The 26,445-nt window shown below is 43.2% G+C and overlaps 1 protein-coding gene across 1 annotated transcript in view; it reads right to left on the reverse strand.

Moving 5' to 3' along the window:
• Window positions 1-2,129: 2,129 nt before the first annotated feature.
• Window positions 2,130-26,445, reverse strand: part of CRB2 (crumbs family member 2) — a 40,323-nt gene continuing 16,007 nt past the window's right edge. The window contains exons 5-13 of the mRNA XM_010570719.1: window positions 26,057-26,239; window positions 24,977-25,090; window positions 13,104-14,051; window positions 11,714-12,270; window positions 10,680-10,845; window positions 8,960-9,827; window positions 7,232-7,348; window positions 6,627-6,753; window positions 2,130-2,348 (exon numbers count right to left, since the gene is read on the reverse strand). Coding sequence (XP_010569021.1) covers window positions 2,130-2,348; window positions 6,627-6,753; window positions 7,232-7,348; window positions 8,960-9,827; window positions 10,680-10,845; window positions 11,714-12,270; window positions 13,104-14,051; window positions 24,977-25,090; window positions 26,057-26,239 — 3,299 coding nt within the window. The remainder of the gene's footprint in view (window positions 2,349-6,626; window positions 6,754-7,231; window positions 7,349-8,959; window positions 9,828-10,679; window positions 10,846-11,713; window positions 12,271-13,103; window positions 14,052-24,976; window positions 25,091-26,056; window positions 26,240-26,445) is intronic.

The following is a 26,445-nucleotide window of genomic DNA, read 5'->3' on the forward strand; positions in this document are numbered from 1 at the left end:
AGCTCAGCATGTGGGGCCTGCCCCTTCTGACCCACCTGCTTCATTTGTTTATTTTCCTGTTGCACAAATGCTGCTGAGCAAAACTACACTCACCTTTTTCTTAAGGTGTGCAGTTTAACTAGTTCCACTGCAGCAAGGTGACTAGGCAGTATAACTGTTCCTATTCTGAAAGTGTATTAGACCTTCCTAAATAGCATCTGGAAAATACACAGAGCAAATAATTTATATTAGAAGTAACAGCAGTGTTATTACTAATAAATAAATAAAAGTGATAGCAAGCTCACCAAACTGAAGTTAGGTCATTTCTTTCTTTACCAGTACTATGTCCAGCTTCTTCCCAAACCATAGCCAGGGTGGGATCACCACTTGCTCTTTCAACTTTTCCTCAGTATTAGAGGGAAAGTGATCTTACACACAAAATACTGTCTTGTCTCCCCATGGTTTGGGTTTTTTTTCTATTTTCCAAAATTTTCATTCTTCATCTTAGATTAGCAGTTGCCTGTGTGCAGAAGACCTGTTCTTAAGTGGACAAACCTGATCAGTAGTTTTGTACTCTTCCCTTTGCTTAGAATTACAGAAAAATTTACAGCTACAGTAAAAAATAATAAATCCAAAAGCAAAACAGAATAACATTTTCTTCTGGTGGCAATTAGTTATGGTGGGCAGATTCACACCCTGCTTATTAATAGTATTTTGGAGAGTAAAAAGCAAACACTGTTTTCTAAAATATTTCTCATTGATAGTTGTAGTAATTATCCTGAAATGCTAATGATTTTAGACGTTATTTGGCCTGCTCCGCTGCATTTCTTTCCACAGGCTCTGCCACATTATGCTAAAGAAGAAACAGCGCACTTGACAGCTAAAACAGTAACAAAAGGAAAGCCACAAAATAAATATCCTTTTTAGGGCAATGTGGAAAACAAATGCAGTCTCACTACAACACAAACTCTGGTTTTGTGTTAAAGGTCACTATATTAGTTAACTAAATTCCACTCTTCTGTATGGACAAGCCCAAACCTGTCTGTCCTGAGAGGTACAGGTCTTGAAATACCTCCTTCCCCCCTCCTCACACAAGCAAGTACCACTTGATGTTCAAACATTAAATCTCTTGCTAAGGTCCATTCTGTGGTCATGCTGCTTAGTGCAACTCCTGACTGTGAGACAGCCTGCTCTGTGCGGATGGCAGACACTACAGCTATGAACAGATGGGGAAAAGAAAAAGACCATCCAGCCTGCTAGCATCAACCTTGTTGCAGAGTCTGATCAAAGAAAGTGATCAGTTTTTCTACATATAAACATCTTCCTTTCAAGAAAGTTAATACTGTCACTGGCAACTCAGTCTCAGGAAGGCACTTAAAATATTCCTATGGTTAGTCTAGTCTTAGGAGAGGATGTAGTAGAAGTGGCCAATATAGCAGAGTGGTACTTATTTTCTGGTAACATAATACTAACTCTGGCCTAGCTATGGAAGGACAGCAGCAGCTCTAGGAAATACCTCCCATCAGTCAGTCACCTGTCTTAGCTTTGCAGAGGAGGCACAGGCACATGTTTTTTGAAACAACCACATTATTCACATTATTTCTTAATACAGTGGTTTAATTCCCATTAATTAGACCTGCCTTCTTACTTATTTGCATGGTGCCATTTATGTTGACTGCATGGCAGCGAGTTACTGCAGCTGTGAGCCCCTGCGTGACTGAGGAAGAGGCAGAAGCGGTAAGGTGGAGCAGTGCACAGATGGCCCGGCCGTCTCTCTTGCTGGTGACACACAGTAGCACGTAGTTAGGAGGTCTCTGTACCCTCCCTCTGCTGCCACAGCCACTGCTTGCTTCCTCTCTTCCACTGGGCCCTCCAGAACTTTTTTTTTTCCCCTCCCAGACTTTACTGCTCTTTCTGGCTGACCAATTTTACACACATCTTTTATGGGATGAGCTGCGATAACCAAGCTCATTCAAGCAGTTGATCCTTCTTGCCAAGTAACAGCAGGCAGTTGCCTGTAGCCTATGAAGTAGCTTAAAGGTGTACAGACCTGTCCTACAAAAACACATCTCAAGACCTCACACAGAGATGCTGCAGCAGTTCCATGATTATTAAAGGATGACACGGCAGCTGTTGTGTGACCCCAGCTCTTATATCAGCCGCTCAGTTGGTGGCATCTTGATTACATTCCACATTTCCACTCGAGCCCCATCCTTTTCTTGACGGCTTGGGCTGTAGGTTCCCTGAGTTGCTCTCCTCCTCTTCATGGCAATCGCTGTGACTGCAACAACTGCAAGGAGAAGGGCAGCCCCTGCAGCCCCGACTGCTCCCACAACGGAGGAGTTGCTAAGATGCGCCCACAGTGGCTGCTGCGGTAGAACAGGGTGTTACTCAGAGCTTCCACGTGGACAGTGCTGCATTTCACATCCCTCATCCCAGTACCCCAACAACGCCTCTCTCCAAGCTGCACTGTGCTGACAGCAGTGCTAGACGGGAGCTTCCCCCGCCTTTCACTGCCCCCTCCATGTCACACAAGAGTCCAGGGAATACAGAAGCAGCCTGGTGACCCTGTCCCTGCTCATCTCTTCCCCCCCCGCCATGCAAGCCTTAAGTTCAGCATTTGGCAACAGGTACTGCCGATAGCTCCAGCACTGGCCCCCAAATCCACACAGTTCTGACTGCACCTTTCCTGTGCGGTACCCATGGGAATGTCTAACAGAGATCACTTCATAACACATTGATTTGTACAATGATTTCAGTAATTCCTGACAATTCCCTGTGACACTGTGGCTGTCACAGGGCAGGAGGTCACAGCTGCTGTTGCTGTTGAAGACGGCCTGTGAAAACCTCATACACCTGAGCTGAAAAAAGCTTTGAGTGTTTTTCAGTTGTTGACAAAAACAGAACAGTATATACAAACCAATCATAAATACCCTCTATACAACACTCTTTAAAAGTATATATAGATCTTAATCTGTAAATTAGTGCCTCATTTAACCCTGCCTTTTAAAGCAGATATAACTATGCCATTGCTGCCTGAAAGGTGGAATGGAACCAGAGCAACTTCAAAGCAGGTGCACCTCAACAGCTCCTGCTGAGGTGAACATATGGGGCAGTCCACAGGGCAGGAAAGAAGGGCATAAAGAGGCTCACTTTGAGCCAGTGGTGTGCAATTGACTCAATTAACTGAAACCAGCCAGAACAGCTATTGCATATACAGTCTGCCTTGTACTTCTAAGTCCATGTCTTCATTACCATGCCTTAAGGAAACTGAGATAGGGTGGATCTGCTGCTGCAAGTGCTGGAAAAAGATCAAGGTCAAAGCAGACCTTGCAGGTGCATCTCCTTGTCATGGCAGTGCCTATATTAACCGCTCTTCAGGTGGCACCTTTAGGACACTGTCCATCTCCAACCGAGCTCCTGCCACTTCTTGCTGGCTCGGACTGTAGGTTCCCTCTGATTGGCGCCTCTTCCTTGCAGTGAGAATCATGAATATGAGACCAATACTGAGTAGCAGTAAAGAGCCACAGGCTACAGGGACAGCTACTTCAATTAGTGGGGAGGGGAAGAGAGCACCTGGAGTCCCTTTCTGTAAAAGAAATTAATGGAGAAACAATGAAACTCCAGTGGTTACAATAACTTAACTCGAAGAACCCAAAATGGTCAGATCGAGGGGAAAAAGGTTTTTAGAAAAGCAAAAAAAAAAAAAGCAGAAGGTCTGTACCTGAATGGAAAAGGACAAGCGAGGAACAAGTACAGGGCTTGAGGGCACCTGTACAGAGAACACTCATGTTCATTCTTTATAACCTCTCAGCAAAACACATTCAAACTTATTTTTTAAAATGGACTACTCTTAATACAAGGAACAGGCAGTAACACATTCTGAATTTTTCTTTCCAGTTCAAAACTAGTGACACTCATCAATGACACTCTTTAACTGGCAGCTTTGGTGAAGCTGATCTCAACACGGCAGAGTTATAAACAGATCCACCGGTGGAACAGTTAATACCATTACAATAATTCATGCAGGGCACATGGACAGAATTACCACAAGGAAGAAAAGAGAGGATTTACTGAGCTGAGCAGCTAACCAGCATGGAGACAGCAAAACTAAATGCAGACAATTTATGGGACCAGTCCTGGAGCTGCAAAATTGCTACAAAGTGAGCTGTCCCTTGCACACCACTTGCTAATGAAGATAATGCAGAGCTGTTCATTACAGTTAGAACAGCAGTAGCTAAGAGTCTCAGCAACACTTCAGACCCTATTAGACAAGGTGAAACTGTCCAAATAATATCACATGCTCCATATTTTCCTCTCTGCTTATGGTTTTTCACAGCAGGACAGCCCCTTAAGATTTAAATGCCAGTATATTCAGTATCCACAGTGGAAATCTTTTAAGGGGCCTCCTTACCAATATCAGACTAAAATACGTAGGTGTCACAAGGAAAGCGCCAACCAGTGTTGCAAAAAAAAAAAAATTTAAAACTATAAAGTTAATGCAGAGGAATGGACTTTTCAGTAACCCCAGGAAATCTCCCTGAGCAGGGGAACGATACTAAAACAATACAGTTCAATGCCACCTCTGATGGCAGGGTAGAGAATTTATTTCACTGTTAAACTACCCATCACAAGAAGACTATATGCAGACTTGTGATTCAGCACTTCCTTGAAGATCTTGGGACAGGGAGGTGTAGTAAGTTTCAGGTTTAACAGCTAACAAACCTCAAAGCCAGAGGAAAGACTAGGATACAAACCCAAGAACTGACATACCTTGCAGGAACTTCATTTAAAATCTTTTGCCCTAGGATTTCATAATTTAAATAGCAGATGTTGAGTACTAGATCCATTGAATTCGTAGCTCAAAACTTTTACATTACAAAGGCACATACTTTAATGTCCACACTATATAAAAATGCTGTGGAACAGACTTGAAGACAACTTGCAGCAGGAAGGGGAGGATGTTAAAAAGGTCAGTACATGGATGGGAGATGGAGACAATAAAAGGCCCAAGTACTGAGGAGAGAAAACAGCTGAATAAGTATGCTTTGGATTCTGGTGGAATTAAGGATGGTATGGAACACTACAACAAAGAACTAAAAAAAATTGTGGAATTTTTGTCATTAAAGAAAGCTTTAAAATTGCAATAAGCCTAAAAATAAGAAATATTTCTTATTGCTAACAATAGTGTCTGCCACCTTACAGATAAAAACAAAAGAATTCAAGCTTGATTATCTACAGCTTTCAGATGCCAGGCAGTCTATGCTAATGTCACAAAGCAACACAGCACAGAAGGAATATTCCCAGACTACCTGGAAGTCCTTCTTCCATTTTCAAATGACTAAATTTCAAGTCAATTCTCTGGGCCTGCCAAAACTTGAGCGATGTGCTAGGGGTTAGTTCTAGTTTTGCACAACATGCACATTAGTCACGCAGTACCAACACTACAGGAGTTTTTAGCAGTCCACCCGTCTGCTTGCTGCATGCTCTCTAGTTGCTGCTGTTGGTGGGAAGGATAAAGAGCAAGAGAGCGCAGCTAACAGCCCTTTGTTTCTACAGCTATCGTTAATAGCAAACACAGCCAACAGCCATACCTTGTCCTCCTCCCTGCCCCCCACCACAAGCCCTGGCCTTTTAAGAGGGAGAAGGCAGACAGTTCTGCAAAAAGTAGTGGGGATGATGAAAATGAATACAAGGAATCTACAAGAATTGTCCTGGGACAGAGGAGACGGAGATGCCTGAAGGAGTCTATGCATGCAAACTGGAAATGGCAAGAGTGACCTCATGGCACATGCATTACAGAACCCTTAGTAACAGCAACAGCAGCAAACCCCACCTTGGCGCACAGCCTTTTCCATGCAGTATAGGTTAGTACATTCCCAGGTTACCAGACAAGCCACCTGTCCATGCAATAGCTTTACAGAGAAAAAGCAAGTGTATGATTTTACAGCTCCCACACAGGAAGGAGTTCAGCCTCAAACAGCAATGCTTTGCTTACACAGAAAAGGAAAAGCATCACTGAGACTGCCCATCCACCAGGCCCATCGGGTCAGAAGCAGATTCAGCAGATAAAGGATGCTACTTTTTTACTGCTACTTGAATCACTTTTAGCCTGACTTCATCTGACTTCCCTTCTCCAAAAACATCCATTTCTACCCAGATGATCTTTGGAAAGAGAAGGTGCTTTGTAACTCTCTCATCCAAGATAAAACACCAGCAGAAATTCCATTCTCCAGGAAACTGCAGAGGCGATATTACTTGTATCTCCGTTCTACAGGTCCAACTGCAGTAGTTTGATTACTGTCAAAGGAGTCGTAAAATCTAAGGCAGGTTGCAGAGACAGCCCTGAAAACCACATGGCAGCCCATGCAGTACTGAAAAGTATTGGCTGCAATTGCTTATACACTAGAGACTAACAGCAGCACTGCAAAGGAAAAATAGTTTCCCACTTCAGGTTTCTTTGGTATCAGCTAATTTCCTAAGTGTGCTTACCAGTGCGCTTTAGCCAGGACACATGTGCAACACGTAGGCAGTCTCACTAATACCCCGGTACCCAAGGACTCTGCTAAGCCTACTTCTGCTGCTCCTCACAACGCACAGGTTGGAAGAATAGACAGGAGCTTCCATGAGCAAAGGGAAGTGCTTACGTTAATGTCACAGCGCTCTCCCGTGTAGCTGGCACTGCACAAGCACTCGTATTTGTTCTCAGAGTCTTGACACGTACCTCCGTTCTGGCAAGGGTTTGGATCACACTTGTTTATATTAATTTGACAACTGGAAAGGAAAAGTGTATTAAAATTAAATTAAATTTCTCACATATGTTCTTGTGTCATAGAACACAAGATCATACAGTCTACAAAAGCCTCATTTATGTGAAAAGTTCCTGTTGCATCTTTTTCAGGTGCTTTCTCCAGGGTCCAACAACATGAAATTTTTACCCATTCATACCAATCCTCCTTTTGTCATTTCTGTATGACTGAAGCCAGTATGGGCCTCTAGCACAGTTAATGAATTCTCATGAGGCACAAGAACTACTTGGAAGCAGTTCACACTGCAAAAATTGGTATTGTCAGCAGGATCATATCAAGCCTGCCTTTTCTAAAAATAACTGCTAGTTTACAGTTCTGGAGCAGTCGTTTGAATGACAAAAGGATATAGAAGAGAATGAAGCATTTGAACCTGCTCAGCTATCCCATTGACGTAAGAATCGGAGCACTAGTTCCTTTACAAGCATCAGAAAATTAACACTTACTTCCTTCCAGTGAAACCTGGCTTGCAAGTGCAGTTGGCTCCCCAGCTCTCACTGACGCACTTGCCACCATTCAGACAGGTGAAGTTCTTACCACATTGCTCAGGTGGGAATGGCCATCTGGGAAAAGCAAGAGACAGCCTTGAAAGTGATCCGTTTTGGGGGAAGGTAAAAGTGCACTCAGACTCAGTGGAGGCTGGGCTGGCGAGGTTCATAAGCACAGTCATTGGTATTTCTAGGAAGGAGTTTGACACAAGTGGAGAAGGAAATAGTCTCAGAAATTATCCACAATATCAAAGTATTACTTTGAGCATGCCCAGAGAATACACGGGAGCTGTATCAGTACTAGGACTTTTCTCACATAGTTGCCTATTCTTGCTGATGAAAATATAATCAGAGACAGGATACTACTGTTGGAATACCAAACTGCAGCACAGCTAGGCCACAAAAAGGGTAATGCAAGTACTAGATAATTGTCTACGCTAGAATTAAGTAATAACAGGAAATTCGACCTGGGTAGATTAGCTAACTGAAGCTTGGCCATGTAAGTATTTATCTCAATGTTCAATTTGAACAGGCACAAGTAGATGGAAGTCTAAGTAACATATTGATTCCTACTTCCTTTACCAATATGAGACATACCTTTGTGACTAAAATACGCTGGATTTTTCCCAAACTAATCCAAATGCTATGAATATAGACCTTAGAAAAAAACCAAACCAACCCAGCCCTCCTGACTCCATACTGATTTCCCACCAAATTTTACAAGAGCTCCATGGAGGGATAATGAAATGTGCACTGCTAAGCAGTACAGGCAGTAAGGTGATGGGTAAAGAAACTTGTTTCTCCCTGTATGCATTTGATTAAGGAGCAGGATACACAAATAGACAATTTTTTAATCAATACACAGAAACAACGCCACAAAATACAACCAAGGCCTTGGTTGGAGGAACGCTGTTAATCAGTCTAGGAGTTCATATGTATTTTTATCTAATATTATAAGAAAATATTTGTCAGGGTAAGGCTTGTTTTTGCAGTGGTAGCAGCAATGGGCACCTTCATTAGCACTGGCAGCTTTCTGCTCACAGGCAGGCTGCGTATCTTTAAAGTTGGCTGTGTACCACTAGTAGCAAAAATAACAGTAGTTAGGAACTTCTGCTACAGGTAATCTCTATAAATCCAGCGTCAAAGTGTTATCAAAAACAGCATTCTCAGCAGAGATTAGATTGTCCCTTTTCTGGACTCTGCACTGGGACCATTTCTATCACTCCAGGACATTCAGTGCACCTGAAACTGTACAATACAGCCTGCTCCAGGGGCTGGGAGGCTCCTTTCATTTCATAAGCAGGCCAGTGGCGGGTTTTTTTTGTTTGTTCTGTTTTGTTTTGTCAAAATCAATACAGGAGTATGCCAGAGGGGAGTCAAATCCTGGAGAAGATGGATTTCTTGGGGAATGCAAGAGGGAAGTGTCAACAGGCTACAGTACCTGCACTTTAAACAGCTCTGAAATATAGCATGGGGATAACCCACATAAAAAGGAAGGTTCCTTATCCTGTATGAGGCTGAGCACCTTTCAGCGAGGATTTGGACCCAGACAGCACCTTCCAATTCACAGCAGAATTTAGGTGCTTTACCTACCAGACAGCTGCAATGAAAAATTTTCCCAAAGTAAAAGTCCAATTTATCTGGGGGCTCCTCTGACCCCTGCATCAAACCAAGCAAGGCACTTACTCGCATCGAGGTCCTGAATACTGAGGAGGGCACTTGCAGGAGTAGCCATAAACCCCGTCAATGCAAGTAGCTCCATTTAGGCATTGGTGCCGCACACAGTCATCAACGTTGATGTCGCACTTCTTCCCAATGAATCCCCGGAAGCATTCACACTGAAAATCTGCTACTGCATCAACACAGTCCCCATGAACACATGGGCTTGACTGGCAGTCATCAATGTTAGATTCACACAGCAGCCCCCCCCAGCCAGCACTGCAGGCACAGCTGAAGGAATTGAACAAGTCCTCACAGGTGCCAGCATTGAGGCAAGGGCTGGAAGCGCAAACATCAGCCCCAGTGCAGCCCAGCTGGATGGTCCTTCTGCTGGACTGCTGGAACTGTTCTGGCTGGGGGTAAAAGAGATGGGCAGTGAACGGCAGGTAGATCCCCCCTATCTTCACTTGTCCTAGGCAGCCAGTGAAATTTTCAGCTAGAACAATCAGTGCATTGTTCTTTAGGAAGTCCAAGTTCCCAGCGTTTCCCTGCAGAGTCATATTAACAGACCCATCCAAACGAACCAGCCATCTGGAAGAAAGCGCAGATGGCTCTTCCATAGACACAGAGATGGTGTGCCAGGCACCATCCGTGACAGACTTCTGACTCAGGAAGCTGACACCTTCGATGCTATTCCCACTCCTGATGTCAATAAGCAGGGAGGAGTTCTTAATGGCTATCTGGAGGAAATCCACTTCTTCCACAGCCCGAAGCAAAACGGCATCTTCATCCCTGGTTCTGAAATCTATGTGGAGGCTGCTCAGAGTTCTAGTCACTGATGTATTGGTGGTAAATTCAACAGCAGCATAACTATTAAATGTTGCATTAGCCAGACCTATAAATAAAGGGGTAGAGCATAAGGGATTTGAAAGACAGTAGGTGTCATGTTTGAGACAGACCAACGGCAAACTCCTGGCAGGTTCTCTCCCTTAAGAATCATGTAAGCTTAGTGTGAGTAGGATTACAGGCCTAGCTGCTGGCATCCTTAAAGCTCTTCCTGTTTACAGTTGCACCTCTAACAATAACATCCAGCTCTTGTGTAGCAATTTTTACTTGTCAGTCTCACAACACTGCACAAAAATAAAACTATTCCCCTTTTACTGCTAGAAAAACTAGAACATAAGTCAGGAAAGTAATACATCCAAACCTGCTGAGGCAGCCAGTGGCAGAGCTGGGAACACCCCAACACCCTGACTTCCAGGACACTTTCTAGCCACTAGGCAACACTCCCTCCACATCAGGGCATCATTAGCTAACTAGTTTTCTTCATTCTCCATGGTTCTGTCTTAGCAGAAAATTAAGGCACATTTGCAATACTTAATTGGGTCCTACTTGGTGAAATAATCTGAGACGCTAGAAATGGCCGAACTTTACAGAGAGCAGGATGGTCCTTGCGCTGCAATGGTAATAAACTAGGCAATCACTCCACAAAAGTGGATAAGTTCCTCCCTGATCAAGTCAAAGTAAGAGAAGAAAACACCTCTGAGTACCATCTTTGCTCTATCACAACCTGGTGGTAAGTCCATGGAGTGCATGCTGCCTGCAAGAGTGTGTACCTGGGCATCATTCCATTTCCTTTTTGCAGCATGTGTTTATATTTATTGCAACAGTACAAACTAGGAATACCGATTATAGACAGTGGACATGAGGGATTTTACCAACACATATGCAGGAAAACAGTACTTACACACATATCCTGCTAGAACATCTATACAGGTGGTAGCTTCAGGACATGGGTCACTTTCACACCAGACTCTCTCTTCACAAAATTTCCCAGTGAAATTTGCTAGACAGCTGCAATGGAAATCATTCCAAGTGACAATGCATCTGCCACCATTCTGACATGGTTCAGACTGAAAAACAAAATAGCAGAATTTAGGAGCAGCATAATTCATCTTTGGATCCAAGAGAATTTGGTAGAAGGAAATGTGACAACAAAGATTAGCATGAGCAGTGCTTGAATCAAGAAAGAAGGTTAATTAATATAGTGACTCAACAGCAGTGAAGGAAGCACAAGGGTCTCTGTACAAGAAATTCCTGAGACCCTACCTCTCCCCGTAAGCACTGCTGAACAGAAACTCCCCAGGCAGAGCACCATCAATTCGGAAAAGAACAAAGCACAGAAGCAAAGGTGAGAAACAGATGAAACAAGCTGCAATGCTCCTGAAAACCTCACAAAAGTTCTGTCACTAGAAGGACACACTTAATACCAGAGGCGTGACAATATAGCACCATAAGCAAGAAGGGCAAAATCAGAGAGTATGGCCTCCCCATCTTCATGTGTGGCATAAAGGAGAGACAGCGTCTGATATAAGGGCACCATGGAGACAGTTCCTTGAACTGGTGCTGCTGAAGCAACAAATTCCTGGGGGAACAGGTTGTTGTGCAATGGAAAAAAGATGAAGGTTGGTGCTGAAAAGGTTACTGGTTAGAGGGTGGAGTCTGGAAAGCATGTGGGCTTGGCAAAATGGAGGTTGGCAGCACAAGAGCAGGACTGCCCAAGTTCTATAAACTACAAAAACTACAGAGGAGCTAGAGGAAACTTCGTGCTTAAATTGTATGTAGTATATTGAGCAAAGTAGGAGCGTATGGGACAATGTGTCCTTCAATACTTAAAAAACTTCTCATCTTCCCAATACCAGCAACAGTCCAACTGTTCTGTAATCACAGAACCATAATAAACAACTGCAAACATGTAGAGACAAGCGAGAGACATCATACCTTGCAGGTGTTATCAGAGATGCAGCCATTCACAAGATTACCATTTTGAGTCCTATTGAGTTCCTGTGGCAGACTGTAGTTCTCAACCTGAAAAAACTGTATTTGGTGGCTGTTCAGTTGGATGTCTTGCAAACAGCCTTTAAAATAGCCTCCCCACAGATCAGCGCTGTCTGGGTTAGGATGTCCACCAATATATACTTCATAACCAGCTAAAAGAGGTCTTGCTATGAGCTGTCCTAGCTCCAAGTATGTGTCTGATCGGTGAACGCCCACAATTCCTCCTTGAAAAGACAAGGCTACCAAATGTCTTCTCCCATCAACTAAATTTTCTGGAAACGTCACAGTATCTGTAGATACCATCTCTATCTTCAGCTTGCCATTCTTCAAGTATATGGTGAGACAGGGGTCAGTTTCATTGCCGATTTGCAATAGCAAACCGTTAGGTTTCCGACTACGAATGAAAAAGGAGATGTTGAAGTTTGCACCAAGGCTATCAGAAAGGGAGAAAGAGGCAAAGCTGGTGGAGTTCTCCAGGCCAAATGTTGCTGCTGGGTGCTCTAGAACAGAAAAGAAATGCACATCAGATCGATGACAAGGGGAATGCAGCAGGCACAAGGATATTCTAAGCTGTAACTCCTTATGAGTAGGGCAAGACCCTTCTTCCCAACATTTTCAACATGCATCCGGGTAATTATGCTCTCTCCCCACACAGGTCTCTGAAATTAAGAGGTGAGTGAACGTGTCCTTGCTCTCTGTGGAGGCATGAATTCAAGCACCTAAGTAGCAGAGGGAAATACAGGTCTAGCAAAGTCCTTGCCACTTATCAGATTTACTCAAGGACTTTTAAGCTACAAAGTTGCTTTTAAAATTTGTAAATTTGGAAATAGCAGAACAACTTTGTCCTTGCCATGTTTAGGGCTCAGGAGTGAAACAAAAAACTGGAACAATGCTAATATATGCCTTGCAGGAACAAAAAAATGCAAATAGATATGATTTTAACTCAAAATTGTCAGAGCCTCCTTAACACTGTGTTTTATGTATAAAGCAATACATGCCTATTCATCCTCAACTCAGAAGCTCAAGATCAACTTTTCACAGTAAAACTACTTCCCCACCCTCCTGCATTCACATAGATCTGATACAAAGATGAATTCAGAGCCTCTGGCTCAACAAGGAATAACATCTGCACCACAGAACTGACAATCATTCCTGCAAGAGCAAGTGACAGAAAAGGGATCAATGAGAATTTTATTTACAGAGGGTTTTGCTTTAGTTTTCTCACTGGTCAAGTAGAAAATACCACTTCCAGAGCTAGCATCAGTGCTTACCTAGTATCTTTGAAGCACCGACTGACAGAGGAGCTGGCAGATGTAAATCACGTGGCACTTACCGTATGAGCAAGCCGGGCCTCCATAAGGCCTTGAACAGTCGCACCTGAAGGTTGCCCAAAGGTCCACACACAGTCCTCCATGAAAGCAGGGCTGGGAGAGGCACCACTCTGTCCGGTCACAGCCCAGCTTCACTGGGGAGGACTCACCCACAGGCAGATCCATTGGGAGCACAGCTTCAGCATCTACCTGAAAGTCTTCCAGGCAGCCGACAAAGCCTTGCTGGCTCTGTGTGTTGTTGGCCATTGGATCCTCAGCACCTCCAACATACATGTTCAGGAAGGCATGCGGGATCAAAGCAGTGCCTTGTGGGAGAGGAGAGCTCTGCAGGCAGACACCTGCATCACAAGAGTCATGCCAGAGCTTTAGCTGCACAGTGCTGTGCAGAACAACTTCAACTTTATGCCACTGGCCATCATCAACTCTTAGCCCCTCCAGGGTCAGTGTGTACCCAGCATCCTCCCTCTTCAGTCCTGCATGCAGAATGCCATCAAAGAGCTCCAGGAACAAGTATTCAGCTTCATGGCCTCGGTAAAAAAGGATAGCGCTGGGCAAGGTGGTTCGGAACCGGAGGGACACGCTGGCAAGCTGGTCTCCTGCTACGTCCCTCCTGCTCTGATTGTTCACGGGCAGCTCAATGAGGAGATACCCTCTGGAAGCAAAGGAAAATGTTGTTGGTGTTGAGCATGTGGCATCATAGAAACCAGGCTGGCACTGGCACAGGTGGCCGTGGCTCTCAGCTTGGTAGGTTGGGATGCACAAGGCCTCATTTTGGCAGTCATGCGTCTGGCACCCAGTGAGCTTGACAGAGCAGTTCTTCCCTCCCCATATAATGCCATCCTGGCTAGGGACACAGTGGCAGGTATAGTCAGCAATGCCATCCTCACAGACAGCTCCATTCTTGCAGGGACCCTCCTCACACTCATTGATGTTAACAGCACATTCCACACCTGCGAAAGAGATTTAGAAACGGAATCTCACTGCAGGGGATTGCGACTCCCTTCCCCAGAGCAAGCCTGCCAGGCACAGACCGCCCTCCCCAGCACTGCTGCTCTCTAAGCCATTCTCTTCAGGAAACCACCAAAGGACCAAGAGCTGCCAGCAAGAAGTCCCACTCACTACAGAGCGACCTACCACTAACATAAGAGCAAGAAAAACATATTTCTGTGCTGTCTTCCCAGATGCTGCAAAGGAGGTGCTATTTATAGAGCTTTGGCCAGTCAGCCTACATCATCCAACAGACTACTGTCCTCTCCCAGACAACCTCAAACACCACAGGTAATCAACATGCAGAGGATATTAAAGGGACAAAACAGCACAGACAAGGATTTTATGTGTCTTTCATAATAGATGTGGTACATTGAAACTCAATTTAAGTCTACAGTTCTGACCACAGCATGTTCCGGGCACCATTGCTGCAGACAGCATTAAAATGGCAAGTTATTGGAAAGTCTCAGTTAAGAAAATTCAAATTCCCAGATGACCTCCAGTTGTAAAACACTCACAAAACTCAATTCATTACCAAACAACAAACAAAACGTGCTCCACGGGCATTTTGCTATACTTGCACTAAGCTGATCTCAGTTCTGTCCAGTCCTGCAGAAGTGAACTGGGTAAAAAGTACTGCATTGCAGCTCGTCTGTCTCCTTGAGGCACATGTATCCCAACAGGGCTCAAGTAAATTACAAGACATTACACTCAAATCTGGTTAATGAAAATCTGCTGTCATTTTCCTGAGCATCTCCAGACTGATAGAAGAGCCCTTCTGAACCAGTTCACTTTATCTAGCCCATAACATTGGTTTTCACTAATCTTCAGAGACAGTCACACAGATAAACCAAGCATGGATTATCCCAATCTAATAGCATTACACGCTGAATCTAGCTAGCAAGCACAACGAGGACAGCAGAAAGAAATAGAAGGAATTCACACACAAAGGAGGGGAATCAAAACACAAAAGACATTTGTAAAGAAAAGCCACTGGACAGAATGTGCATGTCAAAGAGATTAGAGAGTTGCCTGAGGGAAAGAGATGAGGGGAGATGGGGCTTTAGGAGCACTGGAGCTGGACTTGATGTGTGATAAAAAAAACTTAGCAAAGATACAGGCTTCTTGAATATATACATTGATGGTTTGTCCCCACTCATGCCCCAGCAACGCCTCACAGGCAGTCTTGCACAAATGTCTAGTACCCTGCTGTCTAACCAAATTGCTTTACTCTTTTCAGACCCAGTGTTTATTTGCTGTTACCAGTGCCATCTCTGCAGATAGGCGAAGACTCAGCACCAGCTTCCAGCTCCAAAATGTCGCTTTGTGTCAGTGTAGGGACATAACACGTATGGAGCTCTGAGAAGCACTGAAAAAGAAATGGAAGGCTCTGGTAATTCTGCACTTGCCAGCTATGCTAGAGTGGTTCTGTAGGCAACATTACCTCGGATTCCTCTAGGACATAGTTCTCTACTGATGTAAACTAGAAGAGAACTGCTCTGTGTACTGCCTGTGGAAAAGCACTGCATTTGGGCAATAATGTCTGCCTTGAAGAAGAGCTCAGCTGATGGACAGATTCAGAGTTGCTAATACTACCTCAGCACAGCCTTTTTTCTCCAGCTATTTATGCTGGGATTGCTCAGCACCCAGAACCTGGAGTGTGATCTTACCTGTAAAGGAAGCACCAAGGATAGAACTAAGATTTCAGCACAAAGCTATGGCCACACTTGAAGGAAATGTGTTGGAATAAATAGAATATAATGGCCATCTCTGGGCTTGGAGAATCTCAGTCTGGGAGTCGATAGGAAGACTTCAACTGGAATTAAGAAAAATCAGTAGAGCAGTGGGTTTTCCGAGTTATCAGTGGATTGGAGGGCTCTCAAAACTGTAAGAGGCAAGTTTGCAGTCAGATTTAAGGGGAGAGGCTGTTGAATGGCATCAGAAAGCTAGGTTTGGTATAGTCCCAAATCCTTGAGATGCTGCTCATTTCAGATCAGAGCTGTTGGTATTTACCAGGGCAATGAGAAGAAGATAGCATTGGTTTGGATAACAAAAGGCGAGATGCTGTGAATTTTTGCATTTCTGAGAAGGCTGGGAGGCAGGGTCGAGAGCCCCATCTTCCGGTATCACATTCCTAGCCTGACCACGTCTCCTCCGGCCAGTGTGCTCTCTCCATTGAGCAGCAGCAGGAACACCTGCTTAGGCTGTTTCCCAGCCTCCCAGCTGACACCTGTGGGGTGAGTGCTTCACACCAGGTGGCAAATTAGTCCCTACGGTGAGTGCACAACCCCAGGCTGGTAGCTAATTAAACACCAAGCTTTCCCATGGGATGCAGCTGGTTTGATTTCTTAGATTATTTGTTTGAAATGGGTGAAAAGAATAAGCTCGCACTTCGGGTCTTTACACACTGCTGTCTAACCTCACAGCTTACAAACAGGCAAAGGACACATTCAGCAGCAGAAAGAGAGGAGGGCAGCTCTTCCTGGAGGACCCAAAACCACACACATCATCTTTATCACTGTTTCTGCCAGCAAACAGCCAGCCTTCACAGGGCTAAAGCAGGAGAAGGAAGGGGCCGCTAAAATAACACCTAATGTATTCTTGCCCTCCTAGAAGCCAGTGCAGTGCCAGATTTGAATTTGGGGCAGTTTTAAAAACAAACATAACAGAGGAGACTGTACAAGAGTTCTAAAAATCTGGCTAACAACAGTTTTTTCCTGGAAGCCAATCTGACCCCTTGCTGAACAGTTAACTGGTGCTACATCACTAACTCCTTCTATGCCTTACAGTGACCATAGCCTCCATCAGCCAGCTGTCTTGCCCTCTCTCCTCCTCCATTAACGCCGATGATTTTTGTCAACTGTGTTTGAATATCTCCAGTTTGTCAAGTTCTTCAGTTACACCAAAACAAGGCAGAAGGAGGTTTCTGTTGCATATTGCTTCCTAGATGCTAATTTCAGTGCAGCAGAAGGGTCTGTTGGCTGCAGATGACACTGTAAATGAAGAAGGGGATGCCAGCAAAATAAAGGAACTTTTCCCTACTTCAGAAAAAAATAAGATTTTTGCCGTAGGCTGTTACAGTATCCAGAAGTACAGATCATTTCCTGGATATCCATTATTCCAGTCTTCTCCAAGACATGGACAGATGTGTCTTTGCAAACCCACTGTAAAGTGGATATTAAGAAGTAGTTAGAAACTAATTTGTTTCTCTAAGAGAAGCTTAGGCATTCCTTTTCAGGTACACTTAAAAAAATAAATAAAAGGAGGGGACAACTCCATTTGACAAAAACAGGCCACTCTTACGTAGTCTTCCCTGTTCCCTCTAAATTTCTTAGCTCAAGTGTTTACTATTATTTGAACTACCAATAGTAAAAGCGATGTTGCCAATCTGATTCACTACATCATTAGGAGACTTTAAAATGTTTAATGAGTTTCTCATCTAGTTAAAGACTAACAAACACAAACCAGTGGAACTTGTTATCTGAAAATGAGACAAGTGTTATTTAAAAGGCTGCTATCTGGAGACAAGTATTCAAACATTCCAGTTAATGTAGCAGTGTTTAAGCAAACAGTCCCAAGCTAACAACCCACAGGGGTTGGGTCAGAAACAGACACTCAGAAGTCACTGAGCTTTAACAGCCTGTGGTGTTTTAAAATACAAATCTATTCACTAGATTTTTAAAGTGTTACCGATGTGGTGAGAACAGTCTTGTTTCAAAGATGCAAGTGTTACTAAAATCCATACAGCTCGCCATTCCCTGAATGAAGGTAACAATTTACTGACTGCTGTTAATAAGCAAAGATTCATGTATACAGGTGTTAAGAATCATATACTTCAACAAATACATAATATGTTAAAAGAATAAGCACACATATAGAGAGATATTCTAATTTAGCTGTCATATACCAAAAAAACTTGACAGACGAGGTCTATTCATGGTCCCAATCTCGAAACATGCGAGTTCAGTGGGACTTCCCAGCCAACACTGGCTTGCCCTCTCCTGTAAGACAGCTGAATTCCTAGCAACCTTTCCCTGGTGCATCCTAATTAGGGCTGGCATTATTATTATCAAAAGGAAAAAGGAGGGGAGGGAGAGAGGGGGGAGAGAGAGAATTAGCCACAACAAAGGGACCCCGACACAATTATATTTGCACAATTACTGCCATTTCCATGGCAACACACTTCTTTGACCTCTCTCCCACCGTGCACTACTACTCAAGGAGACAGTGGGGGAGGAGATGGAGAAGTGCATAGGCCAGCAAAGGGTTTGTCCTCCAAGTTAAAACAAAAACTACTTCTCAATAAAGGAGTTTTAAATCATTAAAGGAAAAAGGAAAATTGCAAAAACATCTGTAAAAAGCAAAACTAACGTTTCACAGAACTAACAGGGAGACATCTGTGTGTTTACACAGTACACCTGAGTACAAAACAAGGACCCATGCCTCAGAACACCCCGGATTTGATTACTGCACAGACCAAGGCAGAATTGTAGCAAAGATGCACACGGAGCATGCTGACAGCTCCGCATTCATCTTGCAGCAACAAGGAAATTCCTTGCCCTAAAGTTTCCAAAACAAAACTTTAGGTCTCTTCAAAATAAAAACATTCTTCCTTTCTAGTCAATTCTTGTTCCTTCTCATGCCTCCAGCTACCACTAATCACACAACCAGCTCCCTGCCCTGGGCGGGCACACAAACATTCAGGACACATTGCAATTACCGAATAGATCTCATTACCTGCTAGCAGAAAAATTCCCTTCAGGATCACGCCAATCAGCACAGATTTCATGGCCGACTCCTTATGGACATTTGTGACAGTAAAGGGAAAAAAAATGGGGGTGAATGGGGGGGGAGGAATGACAGAAAAGGCTGGACTGAAACGGCAGAATGTGTGTAAGCGCTCCCTGATGCCAGTCAGACAAAAAGGGATTGGAGATGAAACTAGCCAATATAGAAGAGACCTGCGCTGTAGTGAGATCTAATCCAGCCCTGCTCTAAACCTCCCCAGCTGGCCTCTGTCAGTGCTGACATGAAGAATGCGTACTCACAGTGTATTCTCACTCAGTGCATTACAGTAATACCCTGCAGTATCCACAGCATTAGCTCCAACAGTAAAAAGTTGAGAAACAATCTCTTGCCCTTGCCACCTCCCTGATGAATCTGCCAAATTCCATGAATAAGGCCAAAATTTGGATTTTTTGTTTTACAGGCTAAGTCAAAAACCTGCATTTCCACCAGTGTGTAATATCCAAACCATACAAATAAGGAGAGTTCCAAATGCGGAGTGCAACCTGGACCCTGCTATACATTCAATACTGACTTAATCAAGGACCAGCACTTCACGTGGTTTCCTTCTTCTGTGTGCCCTATTCTGTGCATTTGTGAGTGTGAGCATTTCCACTCCACAATATTCACGAAGAAAAGTCTCAAGTTTTAACTACTGTGATCTGTTTCTCTGAAGTCAAACTGAATGGAAGGAAATTCCCTGCATTATGCTGACTGTACTGGTTGAAACATGGGACTGCAGAATCAAAACTCTCTCTTTCCTCATTAGTAACCTTATAAAATTAGCTGTTGCAATCTCTTTTTCCTCTGTGGTACTGGGTTGGGTTGTTTGTTTTTTGTTTTGTTTTGTTTTAAAAGTGGTTACTTTCATATTGTAAAGTTCCTGGATGCAGAATTGTACTTTCGTGTTGTAAGGAACCCAGTGAAGGTTCTTATTTCTGTGAAGAAATGTTATCTGGGAGCTTTTCCCCAAACCTGCAGTCTCTGTTAGTATCAATGTCATGTCCAAGCAAACAAAAACTCCCACATGCCAGAGTCTGGAATCTGCATTAACAGTATCACTTTAAGATATTAAAAGAAAGCATTCCAACAACTCTTGTAGCTATTTTACTTTCTTCATTTCACTCAATCCAAACATGCCAGTTGATTTTACAGATATTTTAAGTGGGAGGGATATGGTGTTTGTTTGGAGTCAAAACTGCTCAGATAGTTGAGTCCTATGCATGCATAGACCTATCCTAGCACAGATTTTAAATACTGTCTATATTAGCTAGTACAACCCTTCTGTTACTGTTCAAGAGAAAACAAACGGGTAGCTTGTGCCCATTCAACCGCCTACTGCAACAATAAAGTATAACAACTATGAAGACTGGAAAACTTTAAATCCCTTTAAAAACATCCATGTTTTGATTTATACACACACACATATATGTTTACATACAAACACACAGAGTCTATCTGTATGCTGCTGATCGGAAATACATTGTACCCAAATCCATGTAGCATAAGTCAGCATAGATTCTGATGCTCTACTAGTCATTACATCTTTTCAAATTCATTACATGAAATATTGCTAATTAGAAACTGTGATTGCTTCTTTTCCCAGGATCAGTTTAAGGATATATACAGAGTAGGATTCTCTTAGAGAGACAGAATGAGAATGAAAAAATACACAGTCATGACAATTCTAAATAGTACATATATATGATACGCAAGATAAAATACTTAAATAAGACCTCTTGTAAGCCAAAATGGTGGATCACTGAACATCTGTCTCAAACTATACACCACTGAGGAGTAACTGCTTAGGTTCTTTGAAGCTGGAGGATTCTAAAGAAATTAAAAGGATCAGATGATTCATTTTCTAGAGGTTTTAATTCCCCATTCTTACACACTGGCAATCATGCAAGTTACAACATTCAGTCATGGGGTTTAAATGCAGAGAGTTATTTTGTTCCTAATCGTTTGTAAAACTTCTTGGAGGAGGTCAAGATAAAAAAAATACTAAATATGTCAGAGGGTTCTTAGCAGGAAAATGTCACAAAATGGAGAGTGAACTTTGGATAAAAATTTCCAAATTTCACACATGTTCTTTAGATAGAGATTAGCAACTTCCTCACTGTGTTGGTAAATGAGTCCCAGAAACATAGGAATTTCTTTCCAGGCTTCAGAGACACCCATCCTAGTCTCAAGAGCTAGCCTTCCCGGGGGAAAAGAAGGACGGGGGAAAAGGGAACTTTGTTCTGCCTGAAGTATACATGGCAGTTCACATACTGCAAGCGGTGGCCTCCTGGCAAGCAAATCCATTATCACTGAAAATAATAAACATTGCTGATAAGCATTTTATGTGAAAATCAACACACTGAATCTAGTCTAATATCTGACATCTTGAAGTCATCTCTCCTGGTAGACACCATTAGAAGACAGACATCTCACCATACCTACGCACAGGAGAATTCTTCTGTCTCTCTGGGACACTGCTCTGCCCAAGTACTTGCCTGGCTTGATTCTAAAGATGACATTAAGCTGGGCTTCACCCATTTTGTTTAGTAAGGAAGTCAAATTTAATTCATCAGAGTTGCTCCACCACTAATAATCCCCTCAAAAGTCTTTAACCATGGTGAACTAGCATATCTCAGGCTGTCCATAGTCAGAAAATCTATGCAAAGAGCTAGTTCAAAACAGAATGTGCAGTCACAAGCATCACAATCTCAGAAGACACTTTTTGGTCAAAACTCACCTGACACCTAGACACAAGCAGGATCTAGACTGAAGAGTACACTTGCAACATTCTGGTCGGACAACAGGGAAGTCAAAAGGTCTGATTAACCATGGAACTATGGTCCAGAAGGGAGATGCAGTGTGGAATGGAAGGGAAGCAGGGGGGTCTCACGAAGTGTCCCCTAGCTCCCTTCAGCTATATTTACCAAAAGAGATTCTGTTGAAGGGGTAACAGTCCTCTAATCTCTTTACTATCTTAACCTTTTAGCTGCCCTTTCTGTAGAGGCTACATCTCTAAAGCAAATCTGACATCAAGAAACACCTGCACAAAAAAAAATTAAATCTATCTAAAGGTGGTTAGAAGGAAGAAGCATCTCCCATTTATTTCATGACCCACGACCCAGGAATTCAAGCCTATTTGATCTGGGCTAGCACTCCTAAGAGTAACCATTTATAGCTAACTACACAGAAGGTATCCTACTTCCTTAAGAACAACTGACAGACATTATGGCTGAACAAAGTAAAATGGTAAATAAGCACTCCAATTATATTAAAACACATTCACAATCACAATCCCTCCCGAATTTACCACCACATCACCTTCTGATTCTCCTGAAAGTAGAAGCATTCCTGAGCCATGTGCAAAAAAGCTCAGAATTTTACCATGATCACAAGGTGCCACTGCCAAGGGATGTCTGCAATGAAAGGATGATGCTCTTCCACTCTCATTCAGGCTGTCCAATGCCACAGCACTGTGTTTTAGGACACTGCCTCTCTAAAGGCAACTTTAGCAGGAGTTGAAATATGAGTGGGAACACTCAGGCCATTTAAAAGTTTTTAAAAAATGAATGAGCCAAATTCCACTTAAGTGATTACAGTCTTGCAGGTTAAAAATTGATTCCCATTCCAAATGGAGGTACCTGTCTTTTATGTGATGGGTTGAAACTATTCCTATGAATAAAGAATTAATTTTCATTTTTTTTTCCCCTAAAAGACAGACTTTTCCTACTAAGCTTTTTCTTTTGACCACAGTTTACATCATTTCCAAGACCATGCAAGATTCATTCTCCTTCTCACTTCATTTAGTACCCATGCAATCTTTTGATTCATACTTCTTACATCCTCTTAGGGTACATCCTCTACTAAAGCACAAACTAATGCACTGACCAGACTCTTCAGGACCTATTACGTAGTTCTCTCAGGAATGAGGCACCGCTTTTGCAACAACTACATTTCAGAGAGAGCTGGCTCATCTCCCTGCCTACTGCTGTAGCCTGAGACAGCACTGAGGCAGTTAATTTGCAAAGAAAGAATTTCTCTTGACTCTCATTGTTATCCCAACACTCCCCAAATTCCTCAGACTGAAGAAAAAAAAAAAAAAAAAATACAGAAAGAACCCCCTGCCGCCCCAAGAAAGCATTCTTCATCAGAGTAGCAAGTTCACTTTAATCAGCGGAGGCAGCTTAAACCCAAGTTCATGGCAGATCTAAGCTGCCACAGAAATGTGTTTTGAACAGAAACATTATGGGAAGCTTCACAAAGTTGTTCTGTGATCCTAATATGAAGTAATAAGCTGTTTACCCAGCATGACTGTACTGGGATTAATTGACAAAGGAGGGGAGATTAATTGCTATTATTTCCCTGTCAGCTTCACTCCTCCACATGCACTCACTGATCTCAGACTGCTCCCAGCCTTTCACTGCATTTATGTGTCAGAACTACCTCAGCTGAGACAAAGTCCTTTACCAAAAGCAATATCCAGAAGAGCAACCTGCTTCTAATCCCCTTCAAGTACTAATGAACCCAAATTTGATGCAACAGAATGAACTCTAGCACTCCTTTGCCCATCATCCTGTGTTTCTGTCAGCTTTTCTGCCCATGAGCACACTAAGAATTGGAAAGGATTAAACAGATCTGCAGTTTGGCAAAGCACAATGAAATTCTGAACTCTGTGAGGGTGCTGGGGCACTGAAGGAGGAAAAGGGAACAGGGCACATATATGCGTGGGAATTCTGACAAGTAGGATAAACTTTAAACCATCTCTTTGGACAAGATCTCAGTTCATGAGTACAGCATCGTAACTACCCAAGAAATAGCAATAGTTTAGATAAAAGCCTATTTTCAAAGACCTCACCTACAAAAGCAAATTTTTCTTGGCCTAGCCTAAATTAGGAATCCAAAGCAAATGAGGTAGGCCAGAAAACCCCACAAAGAATTCAGCCCAGTTACAGAAGGTGTTAACTAGGAGTTGACTTGAGATTCTGGGAGTGAAAGTACCCGCGTAATGAGTCTTCCCAGGAAAGAGCTGGACAGAGTTACACCAACATAGCTCAACCACTATGATCACAGAGAGAAAACAGAAAACTTTCCCATGCAGTAAAGGCCTAAGACACGTCTCTGGAATGCTGCTACCTGCTGTTGCAGGGAGTTAAAGGTACAAGGTTTTCTTCTGGCTTCAAGTTTTTCTTTTTCCCACGAGATGGCAGCCTAGTAGCACTGTGGAAAGGTTACATCCACCTTAAAAATACATAAATACAAGATTGTGCTGGGGACCACCTTTCCTATAAACTACTTTTTGGTGTTAAATTGCTCAAAACAGAGAGTACACATGGAATTTAAAGATGCAGAAGACTGAGAATGAATATTTTAAACTACGATGAGGTTTAGTATCAGTTAGCAGTGTACCTTCCCAACAGAGTCGATGTGCAATATTCACCATCCCCTAGTTTCTCAGCTAGAAAACCGAGACCCATTAGGGTCAGGCAGGGCATTTGTGTAAGAATCCAAACTCCCCATTCCCTTGTAAACAGAGAAGACTTCATTTGCTCACATCACAAAGACCTTTTGACCTCCTAACATAGCAGATTACTGCCTTCAGCCAAAATTGCTGGCTCTTATCAACCAGGGGTGTTAGGGAATGGAGATGTTTTACAGATGTTTTATGTGCTGGTGATCCAATCTGCTATAGTTAGTAGCCTGTGACAACTAGAATGTTAAGCACCCCTTTTTTTATTTGAAGGCTGGTTTTGTTCACCTTCATAGTATGTGTATAAAAGAAACCCCACAGTTCTCCCAGTGAACTTTCACTCCAGGATACGGATCCCCTAGATATTCTGATCTTGGACTCTTCTACATAGCTGGTCCTAGGTCTTAAAATTCAGTTCATAGCCTATGAACTTCCTTGACCAAAATCACATAGCTTTCCCATGGCATTTGAGTCCTGAAATGCAGACATCCCACTACTGCACTCCCCACAGTCCTCCTCAGCAGCCTGGGCTACCCAGTGCTGGAATCCAGTCCTGCAGCCAGGCAGTAATGCAGCAGCTCAGCATTTGTTAAGCAGAAGGACCCAATTCCAGCCACCCCCCTTCACCAACATTACCTGAATAACCTGGTAGGCAATGACAAAGGAAGCCATTAATAAGGTCCACGCAGAGCCCTCCATTCTGACACGGCTGGGACTCGCACTCATCAATGTTAGTAAAGCAGGTCTCCCCTTTAAAGTGAAAACACAAACAACCACCTTAAGTGCACACGTGCATAAGCGAAGTTAAGAATCTGAATGACAATTGCATTCATAATTTTTTGCACTTCTGTTATCTAAAAATGCAAAAGGATTTCTTAAACAATAGCATGTCTCTCCAGACACTCTGACAAATAGATACTATCACCAAAACAATTAGGGAAAATGAAGTACGGAAAGGTCAAATGATTTTCCAGTGTCATGAAAGGCAGCAGTGGCAGGATCACAACTTCTGAACCATTCCCATCTGTGCAATAGTGGACCAAACACTCATTTTTCTCTCAGAAAAAAAAGTATTACTGTTTAGCCCCTCCTACCAGGGAATTTCCCCAGTTGTTAAATCCAGCCTTTTATACATATCTATAAACCAGGGGAAGAGTGGTATTTCAGCTGAACATCCGCAGAGCTTCTAGCTCCAAGAGCAAGATACCAAGAACCCACTCTTCTCCTACCCACTCTGATTATACAGTTGCTGTCATGAGAATAATCTCATCAAGGAAACACCTAGAATAGTTATCTGAGACTCCAGGGAATTAGTTTCCTTTGATGAGGAGTTTCACAGATATCCTGTAGGGATGAATTCTGCCATATGAATGAGAGACTGACAAAGAGAAACCACCTTGGCATCTGCATAGCCAGAGGGCATTCATCAAAGCACTTGGAAAGTGCCTGGGCTGTTGCCTCAGCCTTGAGACAGGCTTGCTGGACAGAGAATGACATTCAGACAGCTGTCTGCAATATATTCATACAGTATGTGAACATACAGAAGCATGTTCCTGATGCATCAGGCGGCAGCCCCCTCTGAAGTACCAGCCTCCTCTGACGTACCAGTGGTTAAGTGATTTTTGTTGCACAGATAACATTGCTCCATTCCTATCTACTCAAACCACGCACCATCTATGAGGTGCAGACAGGATGAACATTTACCACATAGCTTACCTGCAAAGCCTGGCTGGCACCAACAGAGGAAACCAGCTGCTTGGCTATAGCTGAAATTACTGGGGAAGTCAGGTCGTGTTCCATAATAGGCTTGGTTGGATCGCTCAAAGCATACACCTCTGTTGTGACAGGGTTCTGTCGCACACTCATCCACATCCTCTTCACAGTGCTGCCCTGTGTAACCTGCCAGGAGACATCAGTGTCAACACCATGTACAACTTCACTAGAACTAGTCTGCCAAATATTGTGGCTGCCCTGAAAGTGAGAATAAGACCCAGAAGACACTGCAGCTCATCTAGTAGGGAGTCCCAGGGTCCTTCACTTTCTCCACTATGTCAAACGCAGGAGCCAATTAATCGATTTGCAGGAAAGCATTACCTCATGATGAA

The sequence above is a fragment of the Haliaeetus leucocephalus genome, unplaced genomic scaffold (assembly GCF_000737465.1).
Source record: "Haliaeetus leucocephalus isolate CR32 unplaced genomic scaffold, Haliaeetus_leucocephalus-4.0 Scaffold306, whole genome shotgun sequence".
In the NCBI taxonomy this organism is placed as follows: Eukaryota; Metazoa; Chordata; class Aves; order Accipitriformes; family Accipitridae; genus Haliaeetus; species Haliaeetus leucocephalus.